General features: G+C 38.6%; 1 protein-coding gene across 1 annotated transcript in view; it reads left to right on the top strand.

Annotated features, from left to right (window-relative positions):
- Window positions 1-1,522: 1,522 nt before the first annotated feature.
- The window catches only part of Usp45 (ubiquitin specific peptidase 45), a gene marked incomplete in the record, with an annotated part of 59,748 nt that continues 48,337 nt past the window's right edge, over window positions 1,523-12,933 (top strand). Inside the window, 4 exon segments of the mRNA XM_013510783.1 lie at window positions 1,523-1,632; window positions 4,584-4,753; window positions 6,662-6,765; window positions 9,531-9,631. Of these exon segments, the coding sequence (XP_013366237.1) occupies window positions 1,533-1,632; window positions 4,584-4,753; window positions 6,662-6,765; window positions 9,531-9,631 (475 nt within the window).

Genomic DNA, 12,933 nt, shown 5'->3' with positions numbered 1-12,933 from the left:
GACTTGGAGGTTTAACTGGAAAAAGGTTTGAAAGGTTTGTGTGAAGGTAATGATAGACCCACCCTACTTTCTGGTAAGACTTTTCTCCAAACATGGAAAAAAATAATTAATTTGGTTCATCTAGGATTGGGTTCTACAGAGGGCTGCTGTAGTGATTGAGGTTGTGCACAGCTGAGGTGGTGAGGTGGTCCAGGAGCTCAAGAGACTTTCTGTACTTCTGTAACCCCGAATGAACCCTCAATTTGTTGTAGTTCAACTCAGCAGTAATAGTTTGGGACTTAAGGAAATGGCCGTGAGCTGGGGTGTAGCTCAGAGGTGCAGCATGCACTCAGTATGCGTGATGTTCTCCATTATATCTCCAAAACAACAAAACCAAACCAGAAAACCCACCACCTTAACATGGCCTGAAAGCTCCCTTATTTGACACATGGAGTGACTAAATAAGGATTCTGGATTTAGCATTGAATTGGAGGATCCATTACTGTGATCATTAAAAAGTAAATTACCATGAAAATTGCAATATAGCTTTGACATCAAGCAGGAGAGTGTTATTTAGTTAAGATTTAGTAATTGTAACAGACTCCAAAGTACAGGTCCGGCATGGTGACACACACCTGTAATCCCAGCACTGGGGAGGCAGAGGCAGGAGGACTGCTGCAGTTCGAGGTCAGTCTGGGCCAGAAAGTAAGTTCAGGCCAGCCTGAATTGCATAGCGAAATCCTGTCTCAAAAAGACCCCCCCCCGCAAAAAAAGGTACATACCTTATGTCAAAAATCTTTAGAACTAACCGAATTTTTAAGAAATACAAGATAGAAGAAGCATGAAGAAAAATAAATTCAGTATGAAACATTATATAGGTCTAAGATCAAGGTGTTGGCAGACTAGTGTCTGTGGAGGGCAACTAAACCCTGTAAACAGAACTAGTTGTCTTGGCTGTTTTCTGCTTGTATCTGCACATAGACACAAACTAGTTCTTGGCCTCTTCTTAAAAGGGCACTAATCATTTGTGAAGCCTGTCCTCCATGACCAAATGTCTTCCTAAAGTTTTTGTCTCTAAGTACTATCTCATGAGGGATTAGATTTCAATGTATGAATTTGGAGTACAAGGACACAAACGTTTAGGCCATGACAGGGTAGAGTCAAATGGACTTATATATGTGCGTGTGTGTGTATATATATATATATATATTCAATATATATATTCATATACAATATAATATATAATATAATATATTCAATATAAAATATTCAATATAATATATATTATATAGCATGATATATAATATACATGTAAAATTTATTTTTGGTGTTGCATTTAATATGTACTAGGCAAATGCTGTATCACTGAGCTATACTCTAGCCTTGTGTGTTGATTTTAATGAAGATTTCTGTTTTTTCAGGTAGTAATTCCTTCCTCTTTTGATTTACTAGACCAATTAAAATTGATATGCCTTAAATTAGTATATATGTTTTATCTATGGAGATTAAACTCTATTCACTTTTTTCCCTTCAACTCTTTTAGTAAATAACAGATGAGGGTAAAAGATCCATCCAAAGCTCTACCTGAGAAAGAAAAAAGGAATAGAAAGCCTTCAATACCTCATGATGAAGATTCTTCAGATGACATTGCTGGTAAGTTGTGATATCTGACATTACAAATGGGATTGGAGAAAAATAATAGTAAAGTATATGTTTTAAATTAATAAATCCATTTCTCTTTATTTTCACTATTTCCTTTTGCATAAACTAGAACTTATTAAGAATTTTAATTTTAAAAGTTGAATAGTAGGGGCCAGGGATATAGCTCATTGGGATAAGTGCCTGCCCGTCAAGCGCAAGGTCCTGAGTTTGATTGCCAGTACCAAAAAAAAAAAAAAAGTTGAATAGTGGAATTTTCTTCGTTGGTACCAGGGATCTTCACACTGACCTACATCTTCAGCATGATTTAAAATTTTTTAAAATTTTGAAACAGGGTCTCCTTAAGTCACGCTAAATTGCCCAGGTAGGCTTCAACTATTGTTCTTACTGTCTCAGCCTTTGGGAGTGCTGGGGATTATAGACCCACCACACAATTTAGGAAATGTTTGAGTTGTACCTTGGCCAGATCCCATTCCAGAGATTATATAGATATAGCCTGGTGTGGTGGCAGATACCTGTAATCCCAGCACCCAGGAAATTGAGGCAGGAGGATTGCTGCAAGTTTGAGGCCAGCCTGAATTGCATAGTGAGACCTTATCTCAAAAAACAAAAAACCCCAGAGATTATATAGATAGTATATAGAATGATTTTCCCTTTAGAATTTTAAAATACGAAATTTTAACACAGCAATGACTTTTGGTAAACCATTTCTAGTACTTACACTAGTGATCATTTATCAGTCCTCTCTTGAACAGTCTTGTCTTTAGTATGAATCCTTGCTTTTCAAACATACAACTTCAGAATTACTCATTTTTTGTGTCTTTATAGCTTGCTCTTTTGTTACATTAGAAGCTTAAATGATTTATTGCTATTTACGTGTTGTTTTTGTTCGATTGTATTTTGTTATAAATTACTTGTGAGGAATCATATTTTTACTTTTTAGGTTGAAATAGACTTACTGCATAGTTCTATTGCCTAACTGCTTTCTAGCTAATTAGTAGACAGGAATGCTTTGAGCTGAGCAGAATGGTGCATGCCTGTAATCCCAGCTACTCAGGAGGCTGAGAGAGGAGGATTGCAAATTTGAGGCCAGGCTGGGCAGTGTAGGCAATTTCGGTAGATGCTGCTTCAAAAGAAGTAGAAAGGGCTAGGGTGTAGCTCACAATTCTCCATGTTCAATACTAGTATTGCAAAAAGAAGAAAAAAAAAGGAAGAAAGAAATTGTCTTGGTTACTTTTCTCTTGTTGCTGAGGCAAAATACCCGACACCCAAAATTAAGGAAGGAAAGGTTTATTTAGCTCACAGTTTGTGGAGGTTGTAGTCCATACTTGGCTGGCTCCGAGGCAGAGTGGCACATGGCAGAGGGCGAATGTTCATGGTGCAGAACACAGTAAAAACAAGAGCAAAAGGAAGGAATGTCCACAAGCAGCCTTTTTCCCTCCCTTACATTGTAAACAGGCTACCCACCCAGGGGACGTGTAGCACTCATAATCTCCATGTCCTCTTCTTGCACAGGCTCAGGATAAATACAAAGTAAGCACTCTGGCCCCCTGCTCAGTCACTTAGCCAAACCTGTAGACTCCCCAAGTTGACACAGTGTATCAACTATAACAAGTGCTTTGCATTTAGGAAGAGTAGAGAAAGTTAAAATGTATGTACTCCTATTTCCCTCCTTAATCTCGTTTTGTATTGTATTGCTTATTTATGTTTGTTTATTTATTTGAGAAAGGGTCTTGATATGTAGTCCAGGCTGGCCTTGAACTCAACAGTCCTTCTGCCTCAGCCTCCCAAATGCTGGTATTACAGGCATGGGCCACAGCACATTTTGGAAATATAAAGGATTACTAGGCCCCAGGCAAAATAATTCATTAGAGAATATCCATTAAGGGAAATTCTGAGAAATCTGGTTCCGTTCTTTGTTTCTCCTTTTCTTTTCTCCCAACAGTGATGAAAATAGCATCATAGACACTAGTACGTCTACACGTTTTTACATGCATATCTTTTTATTGTTTGGTGCTAGGAATTGAGCTAGGGCCTTGCATAACCTGTGCATGTACTCTGCTACCCCAGCCTGAGTGATCTTAATGGGCGGAAAATAACATTCAAAATGCTTGACACATTGTAGCTGTTCAGTAAGTGTTTAATTTCCTCAGTTTTATTTATTTATGAAGCTACTTAGTTTTGAGCTAACTTTAGATTCACAGAAAGGTACCAAGAAACATACAAAGAAGCCCCACTTGTCCTTTTTAAAAAAAAAATTTATAATTTTTTTATTTTAAAGAAAATAGAAAAACAGTGACAAAATACCAACAATATAGACAAAAACAAAACAAAGCAAAAACAATAAAAGTGATACAGGATTTCAAAACAAAATGATAGGAATTAACAGTGGTTGTTATCTTACATATTGTTATCATCAACGAAGTTGCTCAGATTACTAGATGTATGAATGCAAGATTGATCAAACCATTAAAGAGAATAAAAATAATAAAAAAACCCATCAAAACCAGTGGTATAGTTGTTAGCGTATTCAGATTTTACCAGATCTACATGCACTTGTGTGTTTTTGCCTGTGTCAACTTGACTGTACCATCACCATCGGATATGTTACCTGTTTACTTCTACATCCGTCCCCTACATGTATCCTCTAGCAACCACTGGTCTGGTCTCTGGCCCTGTAATTAAGTTATTTAATTAATTTTTTTTTTTGGTACCAGGAATCGAACTCAGGACCTTGCGCTTGCTAGACAGGTGCTTGTGCCACTGAGCTGTATTCCCAGCCCCAATGTTCAATGAATTTTTATCTGTAAGTGCATTTGTGTCATGTGTATGCTTTTGAGTTATTTTGGTTTTGAGTGTGTTTTTTAGATCAGAGAATTTTGACACTATTTTGCTTACTAATGGTTTAGCATAGAAAGTGTTCATATTTTTTTCTTATTCAATAGGTTTAACTTGCCAACATGTAAGTCACGCTGTCAGTGTGAATCATGTGAAGAAAGCAATAGCGGAGAATCTGTGGTCAGTTTGTTCAGAATGTTTAAAAGAAAGAAGATTCTATGATGGACAGCCAGTACTTCCTTCAGATATTTGGTTGTGCCTTAAGTGTGGTTTTCAGGTAAGAAAAGCATTACTTATGTATCAGTATATTTGATTTTCTCTTTGTTTTTATTTATTTATTTTTTGGGTACCAAGACTCGAACTCAGGACCTCTCACTTGCCAGGCAGCATATTCTCTTTACTATGAATTGAACTCTTGGTCATGCATAGGACTTACGATATATTTATTCTGTATTTAGATTGAGACTTTCCAAGGACAAACTTATGTTTAAGGTAATGTAAAATGTATGTTATTTTGAGAAGGTAATGATGTGTGGTTCATAAATCTTTTGAAAGGGACTTTTACTCACTTGCAGTAGCTCTCATATCTAGACCTGTCTTTATGGGGTTAATAATATCCCTTAGTTATTATGGGCTGATCAGGTCCGCAATCTCCTGAATGAGTGTACAATGAAGGCTAAATAAAAAGAAGCAAATGGAAATAATTTCAGGACCCGAGGAGGATCAAAGCCCTCTCACATAATTTAAGCTTCTCTTAGGGCTAAGACCAAGACCTTCTCTGGGTTGCCCATATTTATTTGATTATCAGAAGAAGGGAGGGGAGTACTCAAGAAGGGCAGAACCACTCCAGGCTTTCTCTAAGTAAGGTATGAAGTTAATCCACTGAAGAGTGAGATGCCTGAGGCTATAGTCTTCATCTAGTTGAGATCTGACCCAGGTGTCCTTGGCTGTGATCTTGTCTTATCCTTTGAGGCTTACTGGCTTCATCCACCACTACAGGTTCTAGTAGGGATTAGTGACTCACAGAGGTTCACTTACTATGAGTCCACCATTTCCAGATGAGGAGCCTAGGCCTTGGACAGATTCACAAGTGAACACGGAAAGCCAATTGGTTAATATTAAATCTTGTTCAGAGCCGCTTTGTGGTGGTCTCCAACATGTCTTTATCATTTGTATTTACTTAAACAGTGGATGTAACTTTTTAGATCCATTTTTTTCCTTAGAAAGGATTATTCTGCTTTGTTTTTGCAAAATAATTTATCTTAGAGCTTAGAAATTTTATCTATAATAAAAGAATTTTCTAGTCAAATTACAAGTGTATACTTTTAAAATAGAAAATAAGAGAAATATTTATCTCCAGGTAGAAAGTCCAGAAGGAGGGCCACTTCTGGTTGACTGAATTCAAGAGGAAGAACATTAAAAACTGAAGTTTCTGTCAGGCATGGTAGTGGATGCTTGTAATTTCAGCCCTTAGGAGGCTGAGGCAAGAGTACCATGGTGAGTTTGAGGCCAGCCTGGGCTACATAGTGCGATAAAGGCCAGCCTGAATTATGTACCGAGAACCTTGTCTCAAGCAAAAAAGACAGAAAAAGATTTTTACTACTTTTTTGCAATGTAGTCTCCATCCATACTTCAGGATGACTGAAATGCTTTAGACCTTATGTGTCACACAGCAATCTTCAAAGCCCATAAAGAGAGAAAAGAGTACATCCCTTTTCCTTTAAAAAGAATGTAAAACTCCTCCAGAGATACCATCAGACTTGGCTTTTTCTCCTGTCTGTTTAGTTACATTAGCATCTCTTTAGTTACATTATGAGGGAATTGCTATGGCTAATCTATGTCTCATTAGATCTCAATGAGCTGACTCGGAACTGTGTACAGGGTTGGGAAGTGTGCATTTGGGAAAGGCCGCACTGGCCTACCTGAAGGCTCAGTGTCCCACAGTGTTCACGACAAGGTGTGTAGACCTTTGTAAGTAAGCGGGAAATAACTTTGCCTTTGATTGTTTTAGGTAAATACTATGTAACAAAAAGTAAGTTCATCTCTTTGTAGAAATTGAGAGGAATCTGTATTGCTTTCTGAAACTGTTCTTTCTTGCTTGAAATTAAAAATAACCTTTTCAGTATATTTGAGTACTGTTTAAGTTTTGATTGATTTGAAACAAATTTTCTCTGTTCATCTCCAGGGATGTGGTAAAAACTCAGAGAACCAGCATTCACTGAAGCACTTCAAGAGTTCCAGAACAGAGTCTCATTGTATTGTAATTAATCTGAGCACATGGATTATATGGTAAGTTAAATTTTGCTAGTACTTTTCCCCATCAGAAACAAAAAAGCACCTTTTTTTTAGCTTTAACAAGATAAAATAAAGATGTTATATTAGTTTATCCTTTTTTAGCATGACCAAAATCTTGTAGAATAATTTAAGAAAATTAATATTTCCCATGAATATAAAGTTTAGTTTTTCCTCCACTTTTCTCTAACATTTCCTTTGTACCATAAATAAAAATTGCATCTAGTCGATTTTTCCTAATGTACTTTCTAATACAGAATTCCAGAGTTCTGTCCGGAAGATGCTTTAAGCAGTCATGTGGTTTGGTGATTCTGTAGGGGGAAGAGAAGCCTGTGCCTAAGTAGTTTGTCAAAACTTCCCAGGTAGCTAGGCATGGTGGCACACTCCTGTAATCCCAGCACTCTGGAGGCTGAGTCAGGAGGATTGCTGTGAGTTTAAGGCCAGCCTGGGCTACATATAGTGAGACCCTGTAAAACAAACAAATGAACTCTCAGATGATTTTAGTGCTTTACCTAGTTGAAAACCTAGTCTAGTTCCATCATTTTAGGTGCAAAGAAACTATTATTTGCTTTTTTTGGATTAGAAGTAAAAAGTAAAAGTCCAAGCACTGAAGACAAGGATGTGTACCTGTGTGTATGGTGCTGGGACTGAACACAGGGACACTGTCCCGGGCTATATCCCCAGCCCTTTTTATCCTTTACTTTGAGACAGGGGCTGCTTCAGACTTCCCGTTCTCTTGCCTCAGCCCCTCCCCGTCCCCCAGTAGCTGAGATTACAGGCATGTATCATCATGACTCGCCGAAACAAATTTTTCAGTTCGTTAGATTCTTAGCAGCCTAGTGCACTGTTTCAGTAGCATATATAGACATTATTTTGAAATGTTTTCCCTGTATTTTGCAACAGTAATTTCCTAATTGGAATCTGTGGACTCCTAAAGTTCCTTGAATGAATTTTCAGGAGTCTTCAGGCTTTCTTTAAGACAAACATGTTTCATCTTCGTGTTTTATGTCAAGCTTGTAAAACTAACACAAGGGTGTTTTGGCTCATAGGAGATAGCATTGTCTTAAAAGTTGATAGAGTTGTGGGGTTCTAGTGTTGGCTGCACTTATGTTTTTGTTGTTATTGGGTGCGTGAGGAAAGGACAGAGAAATGAATACGTAAATAATGCGTTGGAGGCAGGGAGAAAGGTGATGGCGGGTGATATTGTAGTGTAGTAGTGTGATAAGTATTTTCCTGTAGTGGGCTCTGACTGTGGAGTGTGTCAGAATTACCAAGAAGACTTGTTAAGACAGATTCCTTCATCCCAGGTCTAAAGATTTCAGTTTGATGGTTCTGAGTGTGGCCTGAGGATCTGCTCATCCAACAGGTTCCTGAGTGTTACCAGTGCTGCTAGTCTGCGGGTCAGTTTGAAAACCCCAGAAATAGAAAAGTTGGCAGGAGAACTAAGTGGCACTTAGAGAACAGGGTCGTCTCAAGTAACTGTGCCAGAATCTCTGTTTGTAAGTCGTATGGTATGAGTGATGATTAAATTTTCAGTGAATAAATCTTATCCAACATAATAAAATATAAACAAATAATAAATACAAATAAGTACTAAATAAGTTAAATCTGAGCCATTTTTCTTCTATCACTTAGTAATCAAGATGAAACCTTTGCAGTTATTTTATCCCTTTTTAAAAATCTGTTATTTTTTTTACTTAAAAATTTGTTTTTATTTTTTATTTTTTTTTTGTCTTTTCTTCTGGTACCAAGAATCGAACTCACGACCTTGCACTTGCCAGGCAGGCGCTTTGCTGCTGAGCTAAATCCCCAGCCCCAAAAATCTTATTTTAGTTTTTAATCTTTTAACAAAAACAGACAAAGTAGGTTGAATTCCTCTCTACCCATTACCTGCCTTTGGACAATTATCAACTCACAGCAAATCTTATTTTATCTTAGTCATTGAGTGTCTCAGTACAGATGATGTTTGTACCTATAATCCTGTCTTTTTTTTTTTGAGACAGGGTCTCGCTATGCAGTTCAGGCTGCCCTTCAGCTCACTTTGTAGCCCAGCCCAGCCTGGCCTCGAACTCACAATGATCCTCCTGATCCTCCTGCCTCAGCCTCTTGAGTGCTGGGATTACAGGCATGCGCCACCATGCCCGGCCATACCTGTAATCCTTTGTTGTGATCAATTCTTTGTTGTACTGTTGTCTGGGTTACAGGATGTTTAGCAGCATCCCTAACTTGTACCCACTAGATGCCCGTAGCAGCCAAGAGATAACCAAAACTACCTCTAACCGTTGGGAAAAGTCCCATGGGGATAAGGTTATCAGGGTCAAGAGTCACTGATACACCCCTGCCTGCTGTCCCATTGTGGTTACTTTGACACTTGCCCCTTCCTCATCTTTTACACCTAATTCCTTACTGTGTCTGCCTGCAGTGTATGAAATATGTCCTCTTCTCTCCAGATTCTTGCTATGACACCGATCTATTTGTATCCCTAATGCCCTCCAGTCTAGTTTATCACGTTATTCAGAGTGATGTTTTTAAAATATAAATTGGGCCATGTCATTGCCTTGCTTAAAATCTCCACGGGCATTTCATTATATGCAAGGCAAACTGCAAAACTGTCCTTTGCACTATGAAGCTCTGTATGACCCTGTCTCAGAAAACAACAGTGAAAAAGAAAGACAGAAGTGGTCAAAACCAACTTTGTTTCTGAATGTATAAAATTATTTAAGGTACTTCCATAACATTTGATTTAAACGTATGTTTTTCAGGTGTTACGAGTGTGATGAAAAATTATCAACACATTGTAATAAGAAGGTTTTGGCCCAGATAGTTGATTTTCTTCAGAAACATGTCTCTAAAACACAAACAAGTAAGTTAAACAATTGGTTAAGGAATTTATGTTAACATATATTGTGTATTTCACCTAACGGATTCATAAATTCGTGAAGATTTCACTGTGACATCGTAGTCTGTAATTTGAGTAAAGATATTGTGATGGATAAATCTTTTTTGTTTGGTTGGTTTTTGCTTGTTTTTGGGGGAGGGAAGATTTGAGACAGGGTCTCAGTATGTAGTTCAGGCTGGCCTTGAACTAGTGATGATCCTTCTGGCTTAGTTCCTAGGTGCTGGAATCACAGATGAATGCCACCATGCCCAGCTTGTTTGTTTTTTGATGCCTGCCATATAGTTCAGTCTGGTTTTGAACTGACTGTGTAGCCCAGGTTGGCCTTGAACTTGCAGCGATCCTCCTGCCTCCGCTTCCCAAGTGCTGGGATTATAGGCATGCACCACCATAGCCGGCAGTGATGGGTTAATCTTGTTAACTTGATTGGTTTGAGAGATGCCTAGGACATTAATTAAGCGTACTTCTGTGTGTGTTTGTGTGGGTTGTGGGGCATTACCTTGGCTTCTTGTTACTTTCTTGTTGCTGAGACAAAATAGCTGACACCCGAAGTAAAAGGAGGAAAGGTTTATTGTAGTTTGTAGAGGTTTCAGTCCACAGTTGGCTGGCTCCAAGGCAGGATGGTATGGTAGAGGGGCATCGTAAGGAAGCAGTAGTCCATTGGAGGGCTGCTAGGCAGCAGAAGCAGCTGGGAAATCTCCTTTTAAGTGCTATCTAGGCTGTACCACACTCAGGCTGGGCCTTCCCATTAGCCATACCCAGAATTATGCTAAACCAATCAGTGGACTAATTTAGCAATCACTCCCTCCTATCCTACCATCATACTCTTAATCCTAGCATCACACACCCTTGATCCAGCCACCTCCAAAAAGGCTTTGGAAGGACATCTGGGTACAAGCTATCATACCTGGACCACATCTGGTCCCTGGCACCTTCCTCTCTTTGCTTGGAAGCTAAGTACTTCTCAGGGTCTTTAGTGTGCTAATGTAGAACCAGTTTGGTTTTTTTGTTTTGTTTTGTTTTGTTTTGTTTTATTTTTTTCTGGTACCAGGAATCGAACTCACGACCTTGTGCTTGCTAGGCAGGCACTGTGCCCCTGAGCTAAATCTCCAGCCCCCACCTTCCTCTCTTGACCTTCCACATTCCGCTTTTGACTGCTATGAGCTAAGCAGCTTTCTCTGCCATGACATTTCTTCCTTGAAGCCAGCTGACCACAGACTGAAACCTCTGAAACTATAAGCCAAAATAAACCTCTCTGCCTCTAAATAGTGTCAGATGTTTTTTCCCAGCCAGGAAAAGGTGAGTAATACAGTAATTACGTCATATGTTCTTAGGTGGCAGTCTCATAATGTTGTCTTGTGATGTGTGTAGGTAACTAATATGAAAGCTGAAGTATAAGTGACTAGATGATGGGCTTTTAGTCACACAGTCCTGAGAGTACACTGGATTCCTCCTCTTATTGGCTGTGAGAACTCTATCTTGTGAGGCTTAGTGATGATATTTTGTAAACGTAGAAAGAATGTGTGTGGGGCTGGGGATTTAGCTCAGCGGCAAAGCGCCTGCCTGGCAAGTGCAAGGTCGTGAGTTCGGTTCCCGGTACCGGAGAAAAACCAAAAAAAAAAAAAAAAAAAAAAAAAAAAAAAAAAAGAAAGAATGTGTGTAAAGACACATGCATGATGCCTGACACCTATTTATGGAATGGTCTCTGTTATTATTTACTACATAACTGCAGTGCAGTTCTGATACCGACTACCTGGGATTAGGCCAGACCTCATGATTAAAGACTCAGCTTGTGCACAAGACTGCTCTCACTGCAGACATCAGCCATCATCTCAGATTTCCAGGCCACCGTATTTCTGACTAAACCAGCTACAAATATGGGAGTCCCTATGACTTCTTCAGATTTGATAATTCACCAAAATAATTTGGAAAACTCAAGAAAGTGCTGTACTTAGAATTATGTTTTGTTATAGCAAAAAGCAATACAAATCAGGCCCAGCCTAAAGAAGAGGCACATATGGAAAGGCCTGAGAGGCTCGCAAATACAAAGCTTCTGTGTCCACTCCCCAGGCAGTGAGGAGATAACATCCCACCCCCAACACACACACGGCTCCAACAGAAGGAAGTCCCCTTAACCAGGGAAGCTCAGGTACTGAGAATTCTAACTGGGTTCTCGCTGTGTAAGCAGGAGTGCTTGTATCACGGGCTACTTCAATTCAGTCTCTGTATCCCAGCTCTAATCACATGGTTTGTCTTTCGCGTAAACTGTCTAGGAGACCTTGATGAGTCACTTTGTCTACATGAAGTGTCTGCTGTGGATCAAAGGGCTGACCATGAATAACAGATATTTTTTAAAAAAATTTTTATTTTAAAGAGAGTAGTAAAAACAAAAAAAAAATAGCAAAATACCAACATCACAGACATAAAACAGCAAGAACATTAAAAATGATACAGTTTCAAAACAAAATGATACTGTTGTCTTCAACGTTGCTCAGATTACCAGATGTAAGAATGCAAGATTGTTCAAACCATAAAGAGAATAAAAAAATAATTATTAAATAAAATGTTAGAGTCAATACAGAGTTACACTAGACAAAATGGTAGGAATTCAATATTCTTGTCACTCTGGAAAGTGCAAGAATTTAGAGAGTCCCTGCCAGGAAGCTGGAACGTAGGTCAGCCAAATCCTTTATTATATGACAGTAATGTATTATATATTGCATAGTTTTTTAATATATACTGCTAGGTAATGTGTTGATAGACAGTAAGAGCGTTGAGGGAACCAGTTCCTTCATCCAAAAATAAATGCCTCCCACATGCCAGATACTGTAGTTGTTCAGTCTTGAGTAGTGAAAAAAAATTATCTGGCTGTCTTGGGGTTTAGAGTATAGTGAAGGAGACAAAAAGTAAGCAAATATATAAATTCTGGTAAGTGCTACAGTGGGAAGATTGCGGTGATAGGTAATAATATGCTGTTGGTCACAGTGGTTGAGAGAAGCCAGTATGACTGAAGTGTAGCTTTTTGGGGGAGAATAGAATGAGATGAAGTTACAAGCTGGGTGTGCAAATCATGAAGGATTCTGTAGGGAATTACATGGTTAAAAAAAATTCAGTTATAAAGTGTATTGGAAGGTATTAAAGTGTTTTAAGCGGGGGATATGATAGTCATTTCAGTGTGTGTTTAAAAAATAAGTATAACTGGTTACTCTATGGAGAGCAGACTGTAGGGGTTAAGAATGGAGGTGCAACTGGGGGGATCTCTAGAAAGA

This window comes from Chinchilla lanigera, unplaced genomic scaffold (genome assembly GCF_000276665.1).
Source record: "Chinchilla lanigera isolate Chin_1 unplaced genomic scaffold, ChiLan1.0 scaffold00010, whole genome shotgun sequence".
NCBI lineage: Eukaryota > Metazoa > Chordata > Mammalia > Rodentia > Chinchillidae > Chinchilla > Chinchilla lanigera.
The sequence above is the reverse complement of the archived record's forward strand: the minus strand, read 5'-3'. Positions and strand labels throughout refer to the sequence as shown.